General features: G+C 34.1%; 1 protein-coding gene across 3 annotated transcripts in view; it reads right to left on the bottom strand.

The window, feature by feature from the left end:
- Positions 1-2,938: 2,938 nt before the first annotated feature.
- Positions 2,939-24,968, bottom strand: part of LOC126760257 (uncharacterized) — a 460,595-nt gene continuing 438,565 nt past the window's right edge. For all 3 annotated transcript variants that reach the window (XM_050475749.1, XM_050475751.1, XM_050475752.1), the window contains 2 exons: positions 5,458-5,913; positions 2,939-4,936 (listed from right to left, as the gene is read on the bottom strand). In XM_050475749.1, coding sequence (XP_050331706.1) covers positions 3,495-4,936; positions 5,458-5,689 — 1,674 coding nt within the window. In that variant the 5' untranslated portion in view covers positions 5,690-5,913 and the 3' untranslated portion in view covers positions 2,939-3,494. The remainder of the gene's footprint in view (positions 4,937-5,457; positions 5,914-24,968) is intronic.

Raw genomic sequence — 24,968 nt, 5'->3', positions numbered from 1 at the left:
AGTTGCCAATTATAATTATCTAATAGCCGCTATGGAATTTTCGCTAATTTGTGTGAAAATTTTACACTTTTTTCACATTTTTCTTTTATGCAGTTTTTGCTGCTTTTGTCGCATTTTCGGCTTACAGTTATGATTTAAGTGAGTTCACATATTAAATTTAATTTTTTACACATACATATACATATATAAATCGCTTTAATCGTCTTTACAACGCCATCAGTCTTTAACTTAGGGATTAAATTGTGTACTTGCTTAAAACTAATTATTTTTTTTTTATTTAGTGAAATTGAAAAATGCTTTTAGAGGTGATTTTAGGTTTGGAAATATTAATTTTTCGAAATTTTCAAATAAAAATGTGAAGCTACGCAAGGAAAAGTAGTAATGCTTTTAAGAAAATATTTAAAAAATTAAAAAAAAATATTTAAAAAAAAATATTAAAAAAAATTACAAAAAAAACAAAATATTATTTAAAAAAAAATTAAAAATTTGAAGAAAATAAAACAAAAATTAAAAAAAAATAAGAATTATATCATTATCTCAAAAATTTTAAAGAAAATTCAAAAATTAAAAAAATATGTCACAAATTGAAAAAACTCATAAATTTGATAATTAAAGCCAATTTTCAAAAATTAAAAAATTTTCAGGAACTGAAAAAAATAAAAATGAGTCAAAAAATTAAAAAGAGATAAAAAATTACCAAAAATTACAAAAAAAATCCAAAGATTAAAAAATTTAGTCAAAAGTTAAAAAGTCAAAAATAAAAATTTGAGAATTAAAAAAGGTGTTTCAAATTAAAAAAAAAATCGAAAGTTACAAATACATATATGTATATGTAAAAATTATAAGAATTAAAAAAATAAAAAAGAGTCAAAAATTAAAGAAAAACAACAAAATTTTAAAAAGTCAAAAATCATAAAATTTTTAAATCTTAAAAAGATCCCAAAAATAATCAAAAAACATTAAGAAATTTACAAAAAATTTAAATATAAAAAACACAAAATTTAAAAAAGTAAAAAGAAATAAAAAGTTTTCAAAACTGAAACATTTTTCTAAAATATAAAAACAAATTATAACATTCAGAAATAATTAAATATTAAATATAATCCTAAATTTAAAAAAGGCAAAAATTAAAAAATTATAAATATTAAAAAAATTTCAAAACTTAGAAAGTTCTCAAAAATTAAAACAAAAACTAAAAATTCAAAATAAGGCAAATTTTAAGAAAAGTTAAAAGCCCAAAATTGTAATAATTAAACAAAATTTCAAAAATTTAAATAATTCCAAAAATGAAAAAATAAAACCATATAATTTACAAAACTTAAATTTCACTAATTACTAAGTTTGTAAATTATTGCTTGAAATTATTTAATATTATTTGTGACATTTGCATTTGTTCTGTTCGCTTGTAGACATGGTAAATTATAGCAAAGTAAAAAAAAACCAAACAAATAAATGAAATAAAGTTAAAATTATGATTTGTGATGCCAAAAGCCTTGTTTTGAAATTTATAGAAACAAATTAAAATGCAAAAAGCATTTTTGATGCCAAAAGCCTTACTATTTTACTTGAAAACTTAGCTCAGGGAAAAAAAATTCAAAATTTAAATTTTCAACAAAAATATGTGAATTTTCTTTCATGCAAAAATTCAAATTTTCTTTTTCTTTTATTTCTGATTTAAGTACTTTTATTTTTATGGCTATATGCTAATTAATTTGAAAAGTAATTACGAAAACTTTAAAAAAATTGTATTGACGGAGATTCAAAAACTTTCAAAATTATATTTTAATTCATAAAATTTTTGACACTAACAAAAAAGTGAAATATTTAACATTTTAAAATTTTTGAAAATGTTTAAGAAATTTTTTAATATAGAAATTTCAGCTGTTTTAAACTGGCAACCCTTTGAAAATATTATATTCAGCTTTTAATATTTAATTATCTAAATTTGAAAGAAATTTAATTTTTCATTTTCTTTTTTAAATTTAAAAAATTTTGAAATTTCATAATTTTTATTGGATTTTTGTTTAACAGAAATGTTGAATATTTTAATCTGGCAACACTTCGAAAAGATAATGTTCAACTTTTCACATTTACTTTTTAATTTTTTTTGATTTACAAGTTTTCGAACTTTTAAAATAATTTTTGATTTTTTTAATTAATAGAAATTTCAAATATATTCATTTGTCAACACTTTAAATAGATAACATTCAACTTTTCACATTGAATTTTTCAGATTTTTAGAAATTTAAAAAATTTCGAAATTTTGATCGGTTATTTTTTTTTATTAGAAATTAGTCTGGCAACACTTTACAAATTTTATACTCAGCTTTTAACATTTAATTTTTCAGATTTTTTCAAATTTAAAAAAAATTCAAAATTTTAATTTACTTTCTTTTTTATCAGAAATGTTGAATATTTGAGTCTGGCAACACTTTGAAAACATTATATTCAGCTTTCAACATAACATTTGTCAGTTCTCTTCTTCAAATTTCCACATTTAAAAATGTCCAAAAATTTTAGCTTAGCTTTTGGCACTTTCAAATTATTTACACGGCAACATTAATTTAAAATTTAATTATATACAAAAACGAAGTATTATTGTTTATGTTTTTTTTCAAGATCGTACACTTTTTAACATGAAGGCACATTTGACATTTTTGTTCTCTTTTTTTCAAGTGTAAATATAAAGAGCATAGTAACAAGATTTATTTACTAGAATTTACAATTTTTTGTTCTACAAAATAAGACAGCTTTTTAAGGAGTCTGTATTTAAAAAAAAGTGTTTTTGTAATATTTGAGATTTTTGTGTTTTCGATAGATAAAATTTACAAGCATTTCTGTCAATGCTGGGGAACACTTTATCGCTTTAACACTGCTTCGAAGTAGCAATTTCTCATTTCTTTTAATAACAAAAAATCTTTCGTTCGTTTTTGTAAAATACAGCGAAGAAATTGTCTTCGTTAAGTACCGCACAGTTTACATTATTTTACTGACGAGGAATTTTAACTTACTTTGTAGGTAACGGCGTCAAGGTAGAAGACAGTTAGGAGGGTTACGCTGGAATGAGATGATTTTTAGATGAAACTTTGCAGCAGACAGGTCGGTGGCAACATATGTTTGGTTCACTTGTTTGTTTTCTAGTGAAGCTTTTATACATTTCAAATAACTTTTAGCAGTTACCAAGCGCCTTCACGAGCGCGCGTTTTGACAAACTCCACAAGTTTTTAGGAGCTTTCACGCACTTTCAAATTCGTGATACAAAAAATTTTTACAGCCGCTTTCTTCATACCACCTAAGACCCACTGTTTTGCTTGCCTTCAGCCAGCTTAAAATTCCGCTCAGAATTATCAGAAAAATTCGTTGCTGCCCGCCACACCCTCTCGCCAACGCTCATAGTAATCTGCCGCATTGCCTGCACCGCTACCGCTACTGCTCTCTCCCACTCTCCCGCCCATCCAGCTATTGCTGCCGCCCGCCCACCAACTGCCCAGAAATCACCGCTCACTCGCGTGTGTGGTCGAGCCAATGCCGCCACCATTGCCGATGGGCCGCTTGAAGAAGCCCAGCGTGTCGAGTGTGCGGAAGGTGCGTCGTATTAGCTCGTCTTTGTACTTCCAGATCGTTTTGTCTTCGACCGAGTTCTCGCGGTACTCCTCACAGCTCTTTTTCAGCGTATTAACGCAGTCGGCGCGATAATGCTGCAGCTGTGCGTCGGTGGTGTTCACCGGGTAGGACTTACAGACGCCACCGAGGCAGGCGAGCGGAAAGTGATTGTGCAGAGTGAGCACGCGCTCCGGGTCGTGGAAGCACTTCACATACTGATTGGGTTTGGTGTAGTTCTTGGCGCGATGCACGTGTTGCAACATGTGCATGTACTTGGGTATGTCTTTGTGCCAGCCGTGCTCGTGCTGTTGGTCGTCCAGGAAGTAGACATTGCGGAAATTGTAACTGTTGTAGCCTTCGGGTTTGATCTTCAGCGATTCGGGCACTACCTTCTCCATTAGCTCCGACCAGAGCACGAAGTTGCCCTTCGGCATGATCACTTCGTCGATATCGAGTAACGCAATGTACTTGTATAAGTAGAGATTCTTGTACAGACAATCATTGTAGGGTATAACCTCGTTTTGACGCTTGTGATTCGTCTTTTTCGTGAGGTAGAGATGTTGGAAGCCGGGCACATTCGGTTGTCCGCCCGGTAGCGTCAGCGGTATGACTTGCACTTTGCCCTCTTGCTCATAGTGGCTGAGCACTTTTGTGATATTCGGATGCACTTGCAGATTGTAGAAGTAGATCTTATCGGCGCCCAAAATATTCAACATCTCGATCCACTCAATCAAACGCACCGAGAGATCATCGTAGAGGAAGTCCAGACCCTTCACGCAAACGGCGAAACCTTTCTTCTGGTCATCTGGCGGCCGATTGTAAATGACGCGCAAGTTATTTGTCGCCGTATCGCATTCCTTCTCCACCATTGATACCGAGCTGGGCACGACGCCGTGGAAGGGTTTCGGTATTTGACATGCTATCAGATAAGGCTGATAGATGCCCTGCTTGTAGTTACCCCACTTATTGTACCAGATGTATTTGTATTCGAAGGTCTTAACAATGAACGGTTCCTTCTGGCCATCGAACCAGAACTGACAGTACGTCTTCACTGTCGGCTGTATGCGATCGATCATGCCGAGTATACGTACCGTGGGACCAATACGCGAGGTCTTACGTATGTCATAGTATGCGCCGAACAGCTGAAAGGTGCCGTTGGATGTGCGCATTGTCTGCCAGTAGATGTTATTGAACTCCAACTCGAAGATGGATGGATATTTGGCGCAAGTATTGGACTTTTGCTGGCGAAAGTTCTTGTTCTTGCTCCAATAGGCGATGGGGAGCGAAGGGATACGAGACTCAACATCGCGCACCAGCTGATCATCATCCATGGCTGGAAGCGAGGCGGAAAAGAGACAAAAAGAAAGCGAATGAATTAGTAAGAAATAGAAATTTAGATTAGAAGCTGGGTAGAAAAGTTTCACGGTCCTGAAAATATTAGGACGGGATTAAAACTTTCGTTTCCAAAAAGATTGAGTAAGGTTGGACTGTCGTGTGAAAAAGAGGACACTACCGGGATATGTCTTCGCGGACGTCATAAGGCGTGTAAAGTGTTCCTCTTTTCGGATAGGGAATACGTCTTCGCGGTAGTAATATGGACAGGTCCCCACATGGGACTAAAGCGTTTCACCGTCTTCTTTGTAGAGACAATAAGGTAAGTTTTAAGTGACATACAACGTATTCTAGCTCGTTTCTATTTATTGTCGGACCGTTGAGAAAGAGACGTGTCATACCTTGGTTCGTAACAATTTCGGGACGACTTTTATCTCAGTATAGATTGAGTGCAACCTAGGAGTATGCAGTCATATGGACCACTTAGGAACTTAATATAGACTTTCACTAGGATTCACTCACCTGTTCGATTGTCCACCAAGATCTCCGAAGGATCAAAGCGATCCGTTGTAGTCGAAGTAGTCTCCGCGTAGCGCAATATATCCTTCTGCAGCAAAATGCGGCCGCTCAACGGCACGGCGCTATACTCCTGTGAGACAATATTGGTGCCGTGCATTTTGAAGAGACCGATTATGACGAAGGACCACACGCAAAGCGAGAGCAAAACTTTCAAGATAATCTTGGAACTGGCCATTTTGCTGTGTTTGTTGCTTATAAGTAATGATTGTTGTTGGAGAAGTTAAGTCTAAGTTATTGTTGTTTTTGTGTTTGTGCTTGTGCTTGCTTCGGCGGTAAGCACGTGTTTTCACCAGTCACGGCGTATTATTGCTGTTATTGTTGTGGCGCGTCGCGGTTCCTCTTTGATGAATGTCGGAGACTCTCTGCGGCACACGAAAATTCCATTAAAACTTCGAACAACTGAAACGAGACAACAAAGCATTTGGAGCGTAAGTAAAATATGAAATTTATATAATTATTTGGGTGAAAGGGAGCGAGAGAGAGGGTGGGAGTCCCCAGTGAAATGCTGAATGGCTGTAATCGCTTTGTTCGGCCATCTAACAGACGTGCCATTGCATTGACGAGACAAAGCGCATAAAACATTTAAAATAATTGCCACATTTTATATTACTTGCGGCTTTGTTGTAATTGCTATTGTTGTTGTCGACAAATTTCTTGTTTTTATAGCTCAAAATAACAATGTTTGCCAACAAATTATGATTGAATATGAAAATGAGCGCAGAGTGGGCGACGAAGCAAAAAGCTACAAAAGCCCGCAACAAAGCTCCGTAGGTAAAGCTTCGCTGCGTTGCGAATGCGACAACAAAGCGCACTTACGATTCTCCGAAGTGACATTCAAACTCAAAGCGGCGTTGAAACAAAATAAAGCCATAACGGCGCTTGAATGGACGCGAAAGTTGTCACTGCGCGCTTTCTTGCGGCCTGTCTGCTACCGACTGGACGTGGCCAGTGGTTAAGACGTAACTTACGGCATTCTTGTTGCGTTTGTTTTAATTGCCGCATCAATAAATAATGCAAGTCATTACGGCAATGCATAAAATTCGCATTTCGGTAGAGACGTTGAGGGAGAGACCGAGTACCGCGCTCCGCGCACCAAGCGGCCAGAGCCAGAGCGCGTTCGCAAGCTTATGCCTATCATTTGTAGGCACGTCGGCGTCTTTATTTGCAATTTTCGCAAATTATTGCCACTAATGAAATGTTCGTCGTTTCCGATATGTCTGCTGCCCTTTTAGTGTTGTTGCTGTCACAACATTGTTTTGTGGTCGGCGAGCTCCTGTAGCGTAGACACGTGTATGTCTCGTCTGGTGCTTACTTATTATTGCCACAATGATAGAATTTTACTTTTATTGTTGTTGCTTGTTCGCTCAATTATTTGTCGCTGCTTTGGTTGTTAACTTGTAAACGACACGAAGTTTTGTTTTTTTATTAGCCTTTTGTCTGGCCGCGTCATTTCAGTCTGAGCTTTTGTTGGCTCAATGAGTTGGCTGAGTGGCTCAGTGGCTGAATGGCCGGCTGTTTGGTTAGTTAGCGCACACTGTTGATTTGTCTGGTGGCACATTCTATTGCACAGTGGTGTCTGCTTGGCTTTTTTGGAGACGATAAATGAGACTTCAGAGCTTGTGTCGCTAAGAAAGTACCGATTTAGGATGAAGGAACGAACTGGCTGCTCACGTCAAGCCACAGTAAAGTTCAGTCATGTTTTCGGGTGTTCCGAACTTGTAATCAATATTTTACTTAAATGAGGTACTTAGGCAGATTGAGTACGTAAAAGAGACGCTTAGGTCCATCGATCCGAGTATTAAGACCAAAATGTTTGGTTATGTAAGCGGGTTCGGTACTCAAACGAGGGATCAAGCCATCTACATAAGTCCCTTCTTTTTATATGGTGTCTAATACGTGTGGTAAATGCTGTGGAACCGATCTCTCTTCGTCGGGAAAGCGAAAATCGCTTATTCACAATATACTTGATTAGCCTTTGTATCGATCTCCTCTAATTTAACTGCTTTTCTTGCGACCTACGCACACTGTCGGCGTCCCCATTGAGTGGCCACAGTTGACATCCACCCACGCCGGTTTTTGAAGACTTCCAATCTGTAACATTGTTTGTATGTGACTCGACAATAAAGGAAAGCACAATAGACAATGCCGCAGTGGGCTTAATATAGCCACAGCGGAGAGACGGTAAGTGGAAGCAAAGAGCGCAGCAAGCAGCAACAGTGTGCCAAACAAACAACGGCTGCACGGACGGACACGCTTTCCGCCTTGACTTCCTCCCATTACAAACCCGTCTACTTCCTGGCCGCAGAGCAGACAGGCATGACCAGCCGGCTGGCTGTCAACTTGCAGAATACACGTAATTTGTTCCAGCAGATGGGCGGTGAGCGCCAGCAGACATATCAATATAAGAGCTTAGGAAGACAGTGAGCTTTAAAATAGAAAGAAAATAAAGAATTACTAAAAACACCGCAGATATTTGAGGGAAAGGCAGTTCGAGGTAGAATAGAAGACAGGCAGACAGACTGATAGGCTGCAAGGCCGACAGGCCGACAGGATGTAGCGCCAGATAGCGCTAAACAGACGATAAGTGTCCCCTTAAGTAATGCTGATGTACATAGATGACGATGATGATAACTTGAGGACGAGCATGAGGTGCAACTTGGTTTGGTGATAAAAGTAAAGCACGTGCGCCTGCCGCCCGCTTTGTGTGGGTGGCAAGTGACATTTGTGGCAGGTGCGGTTGGCTGTGGCACGCTCGAGTGTGTGTGTGTGTTGTAGAGTGATAAAAATAACTGTGGCTACGCCGGTTGGGTAGGAGAGGCAAGTTGGTAAGGAGACCTTAAGTGGAAGTGGAGCGGCAGCAAGCTGCTTGACTGTGCCACTTGGCAAGCGCAGCGTCAGCAGAAAATCTACGCCTATACTACCGTTATGTCACACACACACACTGATTCAAGTGTTAGCAGCAGCCATAAGGAAGTAGCCTTTTAGAGCGGCGCAAAATTTTAGGGCCACACACCGGAAAGGACACTCTCTGTGCGCTCTCTATGCGGTGCTTGAAGTAAGCTCGGGTCCTTGAAGCTGAATGCCGTGAATACCATGAATGCCATGCATGCATAAATAAATGCGGGAATGAACATACGAATGGCGCATAGAAAGAAATGAAAGTGAGAAAGACAAAAATACAACAAAAGCAGCAACAAGGACAAAAAAAAAGGACACACGGTGGAAAGACATGAATGAGCGTATATATTAAGCTTAGAATGAATGAATTTGTTAAGCATAATTGACGCTGACATTGTAGACGAGACACAGGGATGCTGCGCATGCCACAAGTAGCGGTATGTGTGAATGTCCTTACATACATATGCATGCTGTTTGTCTTTGGCTACCTCACTCAGAAGATTTATTGAGACTTAAACGTTGCTCGCTTTTTATTTTTCCCGAGTCTATGTCTTCTTGGTTGGAAAAAAAGCACAAAAGCGAAAGTGAGACGTCGTAAATCACTAGCTTGTTGTGTGCCATGATTTTTTCCGGCGCTGCAAGGTGATGAAAATCGACGCCGTATGGCTAGTAATCCACTAAGTGGCCATCAAATTTGAGCTGCTCAAAAAACTACGTCAGAATATTTGTCACATCGAGTTTATTGGCATTGCTATAAATCTTTATTTTATATGGTTCAATTGGAATGCGGAAAAGCAGTAAAAGTGTGATTAAGTGGGAATGATTTAGGAGACACAAGGAAAGAATGAATGTATTAGAGTATAAGTGGATGGGTATATCAAGTGAGATGGCATATAAAAACAGGATGGAGGAAAAGTAACTTTGACTGGTGATTTCTTGAGCATAGCGAAATACAATCGGTGAAAACTTTGAAGGCTTAGTATCCTTCTTTTCTCAAAGCCTATCGACGGAACTGACGACTTAGGTCCTCTGCCTGACCGGCCGAGCATTTCAGATAAACACGAAAGTCGTTGTGCCTAGATAACTTTCGAGTCAGTTTAGTTTTTGGATAGCGGAAGAGGTAATACAAAATATAAGGACAAAAAAGGCATTGGGTGTTTCTAAGAGGGCCTTCAAGGCTTGATCAATCAAAGCTAACTGAAACTTGTTTCATTTCAATGATAACCAAGGTCTTTTGTTGCAAATAAGACTGGAACTATAGTGCCAGTGAAAGACCAAGCAACACTGAATAGAATCGAAAATTAATATAATATCTTTTCCGCGAATGGTCGGCGATAAATGTTGTCGATTTGAGTATAATAAAAGCTAATTTAAAAAGGCAGCTGCTGTAATTTGCAATAACAAACGTTTCTCGAAAAACTTTTAAACAACGAACAAAGCACGACGAGTACAAAACGAGCGGAATTGACCGAGTTGCTTTTACCTGCTGCAAAACGAGATACCCCAAATCCATTAACGTAATTTATTTCGTTTGGAAACCTTGCAGCTGCAACCCTTCAAAGCATTTTTGCAGCTTCCCCCTTTCCCACGTCACGCTGCGGTAAAGCAAGAAAAGAAAGGTAAACGTTGCAAAAAGTGGAGAGAAATATCAATAAAGCATTCAAAGTCAGTCTAAACGAAGCCAGAAGCGAAAGAAGGTGACAAATGTCTTGTAGCTTGCACCTTGGAAAACCTACAAATGTCAGAGACAAGTGGCAGCGGACACTCCGCAGGAAAGCTGAAGTAGTGCGCCAACAAGCAGGGAACGCAGCAAAGCAGCGGGAAATGTGTGCGAAACTGTTACGTTGCAAGGGGAGACTGAGCCGCGGTGTACAATTCTATGTACATATGTATGTATTTTTACGCGGCAGTCAGTCAGTCAGCGAAATTTGCGCAAATGTCAAGGGACAAAACTCATAAAGTGTGTGAACAAGTGGGAACAACAAAAAAGAAGAAAAAAAACGCTTCAGAACGACACAACGATTGTTGATTGTCAACGGCGCATATGACTCATGCGAGGCCAAAGCGACGAGCGGTACACGAGCACAAGCGGACGCCTGCAATTCACGGAGTCAGTCATTAAAACTCACTTGCACTTGATTTTTCCCCCTTCGCTCCTTTTGTTTGTATGCCCTCACTTTACATACTTACATCTGTTGTCCAGATAAACAACTTGAGAAGTGCATAGAAGATAATGAAATGCGAAAATTACTGTTGCGAGTTGTTGGAGTGAGCAGTGCGGACTGCAGTTGATGTGCGGGATGAAGCATTTTAATTTGAATTAATTTATTTTTTATAAGTTTATGTCTGCAGAAAGTTGGAAAATGCACGAACAATTTTTGTTTGTGGTAAAATTCTGGGGTCCACCCAGAATTACATAGAACAGATACAATTTTTAACACAAACATTATGCTTGTGAAAATGTTGCTTAACAAATTAGAGCCATAAAGCGAAGTTAAATTTTGGAATTCAAGAGAACAAAGCAGCAACCTTACAAAATTGTTGCCAAACATGTTGTGCAACATGTTGCTTGATAACCACAAAATATACTAAGCTTTATATACATACATAAATACAAATAAGTTATGAAAAAATCCATAGAAATACACAATTTTAAAGCTTTCGAAACGAAAATGTTTACAAGAAATGTTGCAGATTCATTACAAAAAAGAACTAAAAATTATATAAAACTTGAGCTAGCTAAAATACACGCAAGCCAACTTGATTCCAATTTTATTCAATAAAATGTGTCTAAACAATGTTGAGCAACATGTTGCAGCAGCATTGAAAAGGCTCTTAACTAACTATAGTAGGTGAATTTATTCAAATATAAAGAGTTTGTAAAGAAATTACGTATATTTCTAATAAAATGTGTCTAAGCAATGTTGCGCAACATGTTGTAGCAGTATTAAAAAAGCCGAAAACTAATTAAAATCGCTGAATTTATTCAAATTCGTAACAAAATTACGAATATTTCCAATCAAATGTGTCTAAACAATGTTGGGCAACATGTCGCAGTTCTGTTAAAAAAGCTTAAAAGTAACTAAAATCGCTGAATTTATACAAATAAAAAGAATTCGTAACGCAATTACAAATATTTCCCAACAAATGTATCTAAACAATGTTGAGCAACATGTTGCAGTAGCATTGACTTCAAACTAATTAATATTGCTGGATTTAGATAAATATAAAGAATTTGTAAAGACGTTACGAATATTTATAACCAAATGTGTCTGAAAAATGTTATGCAAGATGTTGCAGCAGCATTGAAAAGATCTGAAGCTAATTGAAATAGCATAAATTCAACAAATATAAAGAATTTTTAATTCGTTACGTGGTTACAAATATTTCCAATCAAATGTATTTAAACAATGTTACGCAACATTGCTTATAATGAAAGAATGAAGCATATTTGTCACGTTTCCTGCGAGGCATAAGCGGATTCCCAACTAAAAAAGCAAATTTCAATATTTTATAATTATTCCCAACCCTGCTGTCGGAAAACTGCCTGTCTGGCTGCCAGCTTCACTCTTGCTGACTTCAGCATGCATTTTTTTACAATTCTACTCTCACAGCTCAAGCGGAGTCGAGCGCTGCTGTTGACTGTCTGTAAAAATTGCTATCATTTTAATGAAGTTGCTGACACATACGCTACATGCGCTGCGCTAGAGAGGCTGCCACGTCGTGAGTACGAGAGAATGAGCCATCCGGTGGCGCTGGCACTTAAGTATTTTGTCGTATGCTCGCACACACGTATGCACATTCACCCGTCTGTGTGTGTTTGTCATTTAATGCGCCGCTGATGGTATTTAAATGATGCGCATAAATTAACAAACACTGCAATGCTTTTGCAAGAAGCGCACAAAAAGTGCATGAAACCATTGCAAAAAGAAGCGAAGAGTGGAAAAAACGCGCGCGCAATGTTGCTGTGCATGACGCTGCTGCATGTCGCAGCGCTTAATAACAGGTCTGTCTTCCATGCAGCGCGACGGCTTTGTTGACTTGATATGTTTGCATTTCTTATTCATTTGTTAATGAAGTGGCAAGCTACAACAAGCATAACAACAACAGCTACAACAAGTTGTTATGGCAATGAAGCAAAGCAGTCCACAGGGAGCAAAACAGAGAATTGCTTGCAATATTACAAATGGCAATTTCCCTTGATTTTTCTGCATCATTCACTAATTTAAATTCGAAATGCTTTGCGTTTTGATTTTTTAGAATTTTTTGAAGAGTTTAGGGATTGGACTGTATATACTGTATAAATGAAGAGCATGAAGTGGTGAGTCGATTTAGCCATATTCATATGTATAAAAGTCCTATAGTTTTTCAGAAATCGATCTGAAATTTTGCACACGTACTTTTATCTTTAAGAAGCTGCTGGCGTGTCGGAACTGCCGATATCGGACCACTATATGATATAGCTGCCGTAAAAACTGTTCGTTCGAAATTAAGCTCTTGTATGGAAAACTTTTTTATTTGACAAGATATCTTAACGAAATTCGGCACGGATTATTGTTCAAGGATTCAACAAAATCTCAGAATAATTTTTTTTAAATCGGATGGCTATACTATACAGCTGTCATACAAACCGAATGAACAAAATCGAGTTTTTGTATGAAAAACTCTTTGATTTGTGAATATTTTTGTAGTATAGTTCCTTTGCAAGCAAATTTAACGTGTTTTCTTGCGTTTTCATTAACAATATTTCTACATTGTTACACACACACACATAGGTACTTTTCACACATAAAACCATAAACGAGTATGCAAAAATTCTCACTACAGCTTTGGACTAAAAATTATTTGCTTCAATTTTTAATTCTGCATATTTGACTAAAGTGCGGTTAAGTTATGAACTTAACATGCCACAAAATCAAATACTCAAATATGCAACAAACAATCACACACTCGCATACACAATCACTTAAAAATGCCATGAATGCAATATGAAGCCACAAAAATACCGATTACCAACGCAAAAAATGTCAAAAGCACTGCATGAAATATATTTATATGAACATATACACTCATATATACATATACCTACATATTTACATATATATGGCGCACATATACGCATGCCAGTTCCCATTTGAAATCGAACCAAGGCAATAGAGCAACTGCTAAATTATATTACAACGAGATGTGCTCAATATGGCCAGCGTTTTTCTGCTAAAAACGCGTTAACATGCATATTTGCATGCATTTATATTATATACGTACATATATAATTCATGTATATATGTCCGCATATCAACCAGAAATACTATCGGTTAAAAACACCGCAGCTAATGCCGTTGAAATGCAAACGACAATGCCTGAAGTTACAAATTTCATTAATTTCGCATTTTCATTTTCAAATAATTCATTAATACATTATTTACATACTTCATGCACTAATAAATAAATAATAAACACGGCCTAACACTGTTGCGCTGTGGTAAGGCACTGTTGCACGCCGAAATGCGATAGGCGCTGTGAAATGACTTTTTGCGGTGTTTGGCGGTCAACAGAGTTGCCATGCCCCCGCTGAGCAAATTGTTACTAATTTTTTAATATTAACTCGCAAATATTACAGACAAAAGTATTTTGAAAAATTTTTACATATATCTATATATTTGAGCAATTTCGCACACGCTGGCAATTCTAAGCCTTTTTATGTATGTAAATATCTAAAGCACGTAATCGCGCAACAGGCCGTCAGCAGCTCGCTTGGTTTACCAAAAAATGTAATTAAATGCAGATAATTGAGCCAATATTGTGGTTTTATTTAGAAGCCACAAAAAATAAATAAAATTTTATTAAAAATATGTGATATTATTAAATTAATAAACACATTTTGTTTGGCTTATTGATATGTGTTAGTTTGCACAAATATTTGTGGTCTTAGTCGCTTGTCAGAGGACAGTGTATAAGGAATTAAAAACTTAATACAAATTTTAATCACATATCAATAATTTAAACCATACGAAACTTGGAAAATATTTTCTGAAAAAAAAATAAAACAATTTAAAATATTTATCTTTTTGAAAGAATAAAAAAAATTATTTAAACAAAATTATTAAAAAAAAATTATTCAAGAAAGAGTATTTAAATAAAAAAAATATTAAAAAATGCTTGAAAATATTATATATGAAACCAAAAAAAGGTTTTTAAAAAGTTTCATTTATGAAACAAAATTCAGGAAATTTTTATATTATTCAAATATTTTTTTAGAATGATTTGAAATATGAGTTATTGAAAAAATCTATTGAAGTATTTTAACAAATCGTACGGACAAAAATATAAATAATAAATATAAATAAAAATATTTTTTGAAAACCGTATTTATAAAAAAAAAAATTTATATATAATTAAATAATTTTTTTTTCAATATATTACTATTTAAAAGTTTAGTTTTTCTTCACGCTATTCGTATTTCTGAATGTTATTATACATTTTTATTATTTTCAATTTATTAATTTAGTATTCGCTTCGAAAATATTAAATTTTTTATATTTTAGTTTTCGGAGTTTTCAACATTAAAAAAATATTTTTTAAACATCTGAAAAAGTATGGATTTGTAAAAAAAGATTTCAAAACTAAAAAATAAAATAATTTTTTTTAAATTTAAATTAAGTGAAAAAAATTTTTCAAAACCAAAAAAATGTTTTTTTAAATATTTTAAAAAGTTAAAAAAAAACAAATTTTTCAAATTTTAAATTTAATTTAAAAAAATGTCAGAAAAAATGGTTCAAAATTAAAAAAAATCCAAATTAAAAAAAGAAATATTTTTTAAACATTTGACAAAGTATTGATTTGTAAAAAAATTTCAAATAATATAATTTTTTCAAAATTTAATTTAAATTAAAAATATTTGAGAAAATAATTTTCAAAATTAAAAAATAAAACAAATTTTTCAAAATTTAAATTTAATTCTAAAAATTTCAGAAAATAACTTTTCAAAATTAAAAAAAATCAAAATTAAGAGAAAATATTCTTTGAACAACTGAAAAAGTATTGATTTGTAAAACAATATTTCAAAATTAAAAAATTTAATAAGTTTTTCAAAATTTTATGTTAATTAAAAAAAAATTCTGGAAAAAAAATTTTTCAAAATTAAAAAATCAATTTTTCAAAATTAAATTTAACATCAGGAAAATTATTGATTGGTAAAAAATTTACATTTACAAATTTTATTTTTCCCTTCGCGATCCTTATTTTCAATTAATTATTGATGATAAATTTTTTAAATTATTTTTAGTACAATTTGTTTTTAATTTATTTCAGTACTTTTTTTAATTTGTGAAAATTATTGTTGATAAATTTTCACTATTTTTTTAAGTTAATAAACCACTCATTGAAAAGAAAAGAAATTTGTCATAATTTTTCGAAATAATTTTTGGAAAAAGATCATAAGAATTTTTTTACTTTTAGTTTTTCATAATTTTTCAGAAAACAAAATTGTCGAAAGTAGTTGTTTTTAAATCATATCCGAAAAAAAAATCTTAAAAATTCTTTGTCTTGGTAAAGAAATGTGTTTTCCTTCATAATTTTGTTAACTTAAACAACAATCAATTATTGCCAAATTATTTCATATTTTTAATAATTTTTCGCTTATTTTCGCTTCTGAACTTGACTTTTATGATTTTAATGCCACAATTTATTATTCGATTGACGACCATTCATGAGGCTTAATTTTCACTTTGTTAGCGGCGCAGATTTTTCTTTCGCAAATAATTTCGATATTTGGAGCGCGCAGACGCTGCGACACCATTTGCGAAACCGTAAGAAATTAAAAACTAATTAATAATAATTTCGTTGTGGTGACCCAAATAATTGTTTACCACATTTTTATTTGTTTGCTTGCGCCTTTGGCAAATTTTTCGCTTGAATTACTTTTCACATTCGTTTATAAAGCAATATTTCATAATTTAGAAGTTTAATTTTGTTTTGGCTGTTATTGTTTTACTTAAATTATTATTATTTATTTATTTTGAAATTTTCTTAATTTTTTTTTATACAATATTTCAATAGAAGTGGCACAATTTAGAGAAAAATGTCAAAAGAACCACTTTCAAATGCATGCCTGACATCAATAGCGCAGAGGCAATTCATCAAGCTGTCACTTCGGTCACAGTCGACAACAAGCGTCACATGCCAGCGGCGGAGGCAGAGGCAGAGGCTGACGCCCAGAACAATTGGGAGCGTGTTCGGAAAGCAGTAAGCAGCTTTGCGGAAATGGGCGCAAGCAATATTAATGAATTTTAAATTTTCTAAATTTGGGCAAAAACCCGACAAGCCGACAGACAGCACGACATGAGCGCACTAAATAAGGCGGCGCAGATCAACTGGCGGCTGCGAAAGGAGCCCGTGGAATGTTGTGTGGCTGAATGTGAGCAGCGTGTACAAATAGCTGCATAAATTAAAGGCGGCTGAGACCTGTTTTTCTAACACTTTGACAACGCAAAGGCGTTGCTGGGAATCAAGAATGGTTGCTACGAGCTTTCAAGAAACACAGGGAGAATGCCGATCAACTGTAAACGGTATCTACGCAAGAATATCTAAACGGAATATCGGTGAAAGACGCTCGAACACGTCGCGCTGAATTAAGCAATACACCTAGTGTGAGCTGTTGCTGTTACTATTGTAATGATTAGCATACGACGACGCTGTAGTGTGGCAGAAAGTGGCGCATGCGCTGAAGCGACGGCCGTAAAAACTGGTCTGACCAAGCATGCGCGCGCAGGTTAGAATGTGAATGAGCGCCGCCCGTAAATACATACATATGTATGAGAGACACTGAAGACAAATAACCAAAAACAATGACAACAAATATGTATTGAAATATAGGAAAAATAAAGCAAATGCAGAATAAATAGCGAGCTGACCTAAATTTGAGAAATCTAAGCACTGAACACAAACAAACGGCATAAAATCTTAAGAAATAAAAAACAAATGAAAATATCTAAATAAAAACAAAATCAGAAAATCAGCAAACAGGCTGTAAAAGTTACCACAGATGCGCGAACGTGCGAAATTGGCGTGACGACATTAAAAATATATTAAAAATACATAAAAATAAAAACGTTTGTATGTATGTATGTACGAAATTTCGAAAAAACCACAAGAAATTTATAAACAAAAGCGCACATGAGCAGAACTAGAACGCAGCTCATGTTTATGAAATTAGTTAAGTGCTGGTAATGAGTGAAATATCTGTATGTAAGGTGAGTAGAGTGTGTAGAGGGTGTGGTGCATTTGGCACAAAAAAACTTTGAAAATGCCTGGAAGACAAATTCTGCGCATGCGCAAATAACATGTTGGCAAGTCCGTAAACAGCGTAGAAAGTTGCCTGTGGGAGACTTAGGTTACAATAAAGTTGAAAAAACAATTCATAAATACAATAAAAAAAATAAAAAAATTAAAAAAAAAATTCAAATAAAAAAATTATAAAAAATTTAAAAATGAAAATACTTAAAAAGTAAAGAACGATTGAAAATTATAAAGAATTAAAGAAAATTATTAAAAACTGTAAAATATCATAAAAAAAATTTTTAATTAAAAATGAAAATTAAAGAACGATTGAAAATTATATTAAATTTAAAAAAATTTCAAATAAAAAATTTAAAACTTAAAATATACAAAAACAGTAAACAACATAAAAAATTAATTAAAAAAATAGTGATAATAAATATTATAACATATGAAGAAACTAATTTAAAAAAATTATTAAGATAATGGAAAAAAAGAAAATGGAAAAAACTAATAATAATTTAAAAAAATTAAAAAAAAAATCCAGAGAATAAATTAAAAAATTATAATTTAATGATATATAAAAAAATTTAAGAAAATTAAAAAATGGTTAAAAATAGACTAAACACAAAATTTCCCAAAAATTTCAGTTTTCGCAAAATAAAATAAATAACAAGAAAAGTAATTCAATATAAAATGTTAAAACCCACAAAAACGTTTTTCGAACACGAAAAAGCTTTTTGCGCCAGCACTCGCATCTCATTTTACGACAACCGCAGGCGTTTCGTATCAATCATGCGCATTATTTGCCTAAACTTTTTGCGCAAAATCTTTTATTGTTCTGCCGCGCAAGTCGGTCACAGCAGTTGTGGCACAAATCACGATTGAAGACCACTCATTAAAGCACCGTTAGCTGTGGTTATGCGTTGTACAAATTGAGTGGCGATAAAAGTAATTGAAAATGAGGTGTGAGAATGTGACGAGGAAAGAACAAGGAAAAAGCGCAAATGAAGCCATAAGTGATCTACTTGGCGATTCATTTTTGATTAACGGGAGAATTGCTAAATTAAATTTTATACTTTACTTTGAATGTTTTAGATATGGTTACCACAGTGGGAGGATTGAGAAGTGTGAAAAACTTCATTTTCAAAAGCCCAAAGAAAAGCTAATGTTTTTCGATTTCAAAATTATGAATTTTGAACCGCGCTTTAGATAATATGTAGGACTTGAGAAGTGTGAAAAAATAGTTTCAGCAGAAAAGCAACGTTGTAAGTACCGTACAGAGATAGCTTCTAGGAAATACTAACTTTCTAGAAATCTTTTCTTTCAACAGAAGCTAATTACAACGATTTTAAGCCAAGCTCACATGGTTTAATAGAGAATCAATCACCAAAATAAAAATACGTAGTATGAATGTTAATTATAACCTCGTATTTTTTCAGAGTTTGAATGTCTAATTTACATATTTCAAAGGCTAAACAATTATTTCATAAACCATATGAAAAGTACTGATATGAACAGCTGATCGAATGAAATGTAAAGCACTTACTTTGTAACGCCTAAAAGAAGGCAAACAAGCTCATCAAGAAATAAACTTCTTACAAAGTTTAAAGTTTTCACTGACGCTCATTTTCAAAACTCAAAAAGTCAGATTTAGACTCAAAAGTATTTTCAGTTGCTGCAACACAATTCGCCATATTTTTTTAATTTGTGATATTTTAAGCAGTATATTCACTGTATTTCGAAAACACTCACTTTAACACCATTTTTATTGCTTTGCTAATATTCACACCGTTATTTCTCAAATTATAAACACTTTTCGAGCAAACCGAACTAGTTTGCAGAATTATGCCTGATCACTGAAGCACACACACCGGCACCTTTCGCTAAATCTCCACCAACGACTAAGCCAACTGTTTGGCCGACTCGTGCCGTTAACGATTGGCAGCGGTACAAATTAGCAAGCGAGTTTGACTATTCGCCTGACCGCGAGAAAAAACAAGCAGCAGCAAGGAAATACAGAACTAGAGAACGAGCACGAGAACCAGTTCAGATCATTGATCTTTAACGTGGTGCGCAGACCAAAAAGCACAAACAAACTACGCGTGAGCCGTAAACCCCGCAGCTTCGACTGCGTCAGCGCACACGCACCGCGACAAACTGTTTCGTGTAGTAAAAAGTTCAACTTTTTTACTGCAAGATCATATGAAGCGGAGTTCACCGTGTTTTTATTTGAAAGAGCATACGTCTACGTTCGAACGCCATAGCCGGCGTCTTTGTGTATGTGTGTGCGGACGAAACGTGTTTACGCGGCTAAATGGTTCAATTCTCGTTGATTTTTGGTTTAAAGTCAGTTTGGTAAGCTGATCTACAGCTGATCTGGCGAGTGATCTTGCGCACAAGAGCCCGGTTTAAGCGTTTAGCTGCTATCTTACTTTGCAAATTGCCTTTTCCAGTTGCGCGTGGTCCGTTATTATCGACAGGAAGCGTTAACTGTTTACTTTCGAATTTATGTATTTTCCCCTACTCTACTCCAAGTGCCATAGCTACCGTTCTAAGTGCATCTAACGGTGCATCATCGGCTTCAACATATCAGCATACATGTGGGTTTAATTACAATTTAACCGTTTTGTAATTTACTCGCGCGAATGTGCTCGTAAGCACCGAGAATTCCAAATAAATTTGTGCGATAAGCGAGCCAACGCATGCGACGCAGCCGAGTTCAAAGCGTTTGTCGCATGAGCAGCCTCGATCTGCTGGTATTTTATGGCGCGTAATCAACGAATTGCAAATAAAAAAGGCGAGTAAATGTATATAAAATTTGAATTCTGCGAATTATGCCAACTACTGCCGCTTTTAATTGCACATTTTCTATGCTTGAAAGTCACTGGGTGCCGGCTCCAGACGCTAAGCGCGTTCGCCATGCACGATCGCCGCCATATTTGCAATATGATCCATGGCATGTCAGTTTTGACACGATCAGTCGCCGCAATTGCACAGCCAGTCGGTCTGGCAAGGGTGCAGGCGGCCGCAGTGTGGCCTGGCCGTAAGTGAATTGTGTCTGCGCTGGTTCCTGCTAGCTGTAGCAGTGTTGCAAGATCGGCTGTGGCGGCAATGTTTGATTTCTTCCCCACTTCGTTTTGCGTTTTTATACCCGTACACGATATAGTATGCCATAAATGCGCAAACGGCGACGATCGTGCAACATGCAACGTGAAAAAGATGAGTAGAAACGTATTGCAAAATGAAAGAATAAAATTGCGTCTCGAAGAAATGTGATACAAGCTTGCTAGTCTGCAGGAATCGCATGCTGGCTGAGGGATCATTGATCACAGTGCAATCTACAGAATCGAGCAGATACATTGAAGATGCCGTGACCATGGAGTGAGGAAGTTGTTGGCCTTTCGATTGTGGAGAAGCCAAAACAGTATGATAGCGATCGCTACTTTGACTTGCGAAACGAAGAAAATTATCTTGCGAGTTTATGTGAGGATCATTAAAAATGCGTACACCCAGTAGATGATAGCAGTCATAAAATACAGTTTTTAATGAATTAAGACAAATGGTGAAGACAAGCCAATAAGTTTCATATTCTGCCAAAAGCGTACTACTGAGTAACTGATCCTCGAGTGGTCTTGTAATGGCATTATTGAAAGAATTCATAGGAAGAAGGCAAATGAAGACATGTATCCTCAGCTAACCGTCGAAAATCGAAGTAAAATTAGCGCTGTATCATTCTTATGAAAAAAAATTCATAAGCTAAATTCTTGAATTCTTGATATGTGTATGGTGATCTTTGAACTTAAATGGTTCTGAGGAGGACCAGCTGTGCGAATTTGTAAGTGAATTCATGCCTACAGTTCGTCTGATACTCATTTTCTTCGCCAATATTATGCCCTTAAGGGCACTGCCGCTACACTTTCCGCTCGGTTGCCTGCTGCCCGTCGTACTGATCGTGTATAATTCGCAGCCAGTCTTCAGAGTGAAGGCAGGCAATCAACCCAATCAAAAGTTGACTGTAATTATTGGTTATCAGCCAGCTTTTTTTGCTTACAAAACAAATAAAAGAAGCATAATGCGGGGTTTGTAAAAACGGCTTGGCGCAATTTGGCTTGCCACTAAACGCAATACGCGTAATTTGCTGACAAGATCGCATGCAAGGATCACTTGATTTGCCTGCTCATTGCGGCGTAACAGACGAGCCGCTCTAAAATGCGTCTTATAGTATGGCTGTGGGAAGGCAAGCGCTCGTTATGCACACTGTAATTTGCAGGCCTGTGATATTTACTTTATTTGCACAGCTGCACGATCGGCGCTGCTGCATCTTCGCAATTAAGTGAGTGGTTGCGGGAAAAAATTAAACGCGTTTCATTGTATAAATGAAGAAAAAAGGCTGACTAAGTTTCACGCTTATAAAAATTAATTTTTTGGGGTTTCGGCGCGTTCATAGCGATCGACGCAACACGAGCACTGAGTCATGATCACGTTTGCCGACTGTTAGTTTTTCAAAGCGTGTGTTTGTGTTCGTCTCGCTTACAAATTTCTTTAGTTTTTTCCCTTAAAATTTCTTTGTTTACACAGCCTCCATAGTGCTGAGTTATTCTACCTTTGTGTGTGTGGCGTAAATTGCACGATCACCTTGTTGAAAAGTATTATTCAGCTGTGTTTCGGGAATTGCTTCATCTTTCGCTTTACTTATTTTTAGCCCGCTTGATTCTTTTTTATTTGTTCACTGATCGTGCTTTTCTCGATCATCTTTCCGCAGATATTTTTGCTGGCAGTAAAGCTTCGCGGCGAATCGAATTTGACGCGATCAGTTGATCAGTAAACAATGCTGAGTCAATTGGACGCAACTTGTTTGGTTTTATTTTTATTTTTGGCATTTTTTTGTTTTGTAAGCCTTAACATTTCCTTATTTGCGGTTTGGCTCAAACAAATTGGTTTTGGCTGGTGGTTATTTGATTGATTGATTGTTGAACTCAGCCCAATTGTGGTTGTCTTTAGAATTTCTCCACCAATTGTGGTGATAAAATGCTTATTGATACAAAGGTTTGGAATTTTTGCGCTCACAAACAAGTTATAAAGAAATATTTTTTTATAAATTTCGTGAAAATTAAAAAAAAAATATTTTTTTGAATAAATTAAGTTGAAATTTTGCTAATTTTTTAACAAAAAAATTAGAAAGAGTCATAAGTAAAGAAATAAATTTTTTGGTTAAGTTCTCAGGAAAATTAGACGACATAATTTTGAATTAAAATTATTCCTTTTGGAAAATTTAATTTAAAAATTGTTGTAAGAGCTCTTACGAATGAAAAATGATGAAGCAAGAAACACTGGTTTTTGAACAGGGTACCTTAACAGTATTCATTGTTTTTGATTTAGAATATTTTCACTAATTAAGCCGGAAATATATATGTTTGATTCCAATTGTGAAAAATCAACTAAGGCCCTGAAGGTTTATCCTTGACATCCGGTTTATACATAAACAAGTGAAGTATGAGACAATGTTTACGACCAGTTGGTTCAAGATTCTAGGCCATTGAAGGTAAACTCGGCGAATTCATACTCGGCTTTGTTAATGAACTCGGGCTAAAATGGCATTGCGGAAAAAAATACAAAACGTTTTCATTTAACAATAGATAATAGTGGATTAATGGATCTGTTACGTATATCTACAGTTCCAACTATGGAAACTACATATTCACCGACGGATCAACGGTTGAAATAAGAACAGGAACGGACTTTTTTTGTAGTAATCCTTATACAGAAGGCAGCTTCACACTAAATGACTACACTTCAGTCCTTCAGTACGAAACTATGGGCATAACAGTAGGTGTCAAGTGGGCCTTTGCCCTAACCAGCATGTCCATAAACTTTCTAGTTAATAGCTAAGTAGGAATGATGTCTATTCAGAGCGCCAATACTAACTCAAGGGACGTTGGGCAGCTGGGGTGGAAAAGAATCAGGTTTTTTTCCTTGAATTAATTTTCAAAAATATTTAATTTTTATTTTAACTGATTAAATTAATTAATTTTAAATTAATTATTTTTGAAAATTATGTTTCTTTGTATTTAACTTTTTTTTATTAATTTTAGATTAATTTTATTTTTCATCAAATTAATTAATTTTTAATTAATTCTTTTTGAAAATTATGCTTCTTTAATTAAAAATTTTATTTATCTATTTTTTTTTTTATTAATTTTAAATTAATTTTTATTTTAACTGATTAAATTAATTAATTTTTAATTAATTATCTTAGAAAATTATGTTTCTTTAATTAAACATTTTATTTAACTTTTTTCTTTTATTCATTTTAGATAAATTTTATTTTACATTAAAAATTAATTAATTATTTTTGAAAATTAATCAATTAATTAAAAATAATTTAGATTGTTTATTTGAACACTCTAATTTATTTTTTCTATTTTTACAATATTTGCTTACAAATCTTTAATATTTTTCAAATTTATTTCAAATGTTAAAAGTTTCGCAAAATAAAATTAATCAAAAAATAAAATATACTTTATTTAATTTAAATAGAAAATAGCAATAATTTGATTTAATTTTAATAAAAAATTATAATAATAATTAAATTAAAAAAAAGCTATAAATTAATTTAATTTTTTTAATTTCTAAAATTTTTAGCTAAAGGAAAATAAAAAAATAAAAATCTCAATTCTAGATTATTTCAATTAAAAAAAAATTATCTAAAAAAAATACTTAATTTAATTAAAATAAAAAATAGCAATAATTTAATTTAATTTAAAAAAAAAATAATACCAATAATTAAATTAAAAAAAAACTATAAATTAATTTCATTTTTTTAATTTCTAAAATTTTTAACTAAAAAAGTAAAAAAGAGTTTAACATTTTTCAACTTTATTTCATTTGTTAAAAAATTTAAAATTTTGAAAAAGAAAATTAGTCGAACAATTATTAAAAAAATAATTTATATGGAATGTTTATTTAAAAAAATGTATTTTTTTCATTTTTACAATTTTTGTTTACAAATGTTTAATATTTTTCAAAATTATGCCATATTGTAACATTTATTAATTTTTATTTTTCATGGGGCGTCACTCAAACGTAAAATGTATGCTCTTTTCCTGCATTCAAATTACCATTTAATTAACATGCAATGCAAATATTAGTTTACGGCACACAAACATACATAAATAACTGTATGTATAGGTATATAAACATATGCATATATGTATTTGTATGTGCTTATATATAATATAAACAAATACTTGCAGCAAGTGCTTTGTCCACTTAATTGC

Source organism: Bactrocera neohumeralis, chromosome 5 (assembly GCF_024586455.1).
Source record: "Bactrocera neohumeralis isolate Rockhampton chromosome 5, APGP_CSIRO_Bneo_wtdbg2-racon-allhic-juicebox.fasta_v2, whole genome shotgun sequence".
NCBI lineage: Eukaryota > Metazoa > Arthropoda > Insecta > Diptera > Tephritidae > Bactrocera > Bactrocera neohumeralis.
Note: the sequence above shows the minus strand (reverse complement) of the source record. Positions and strands in the feature narration are given on the sequence as shown.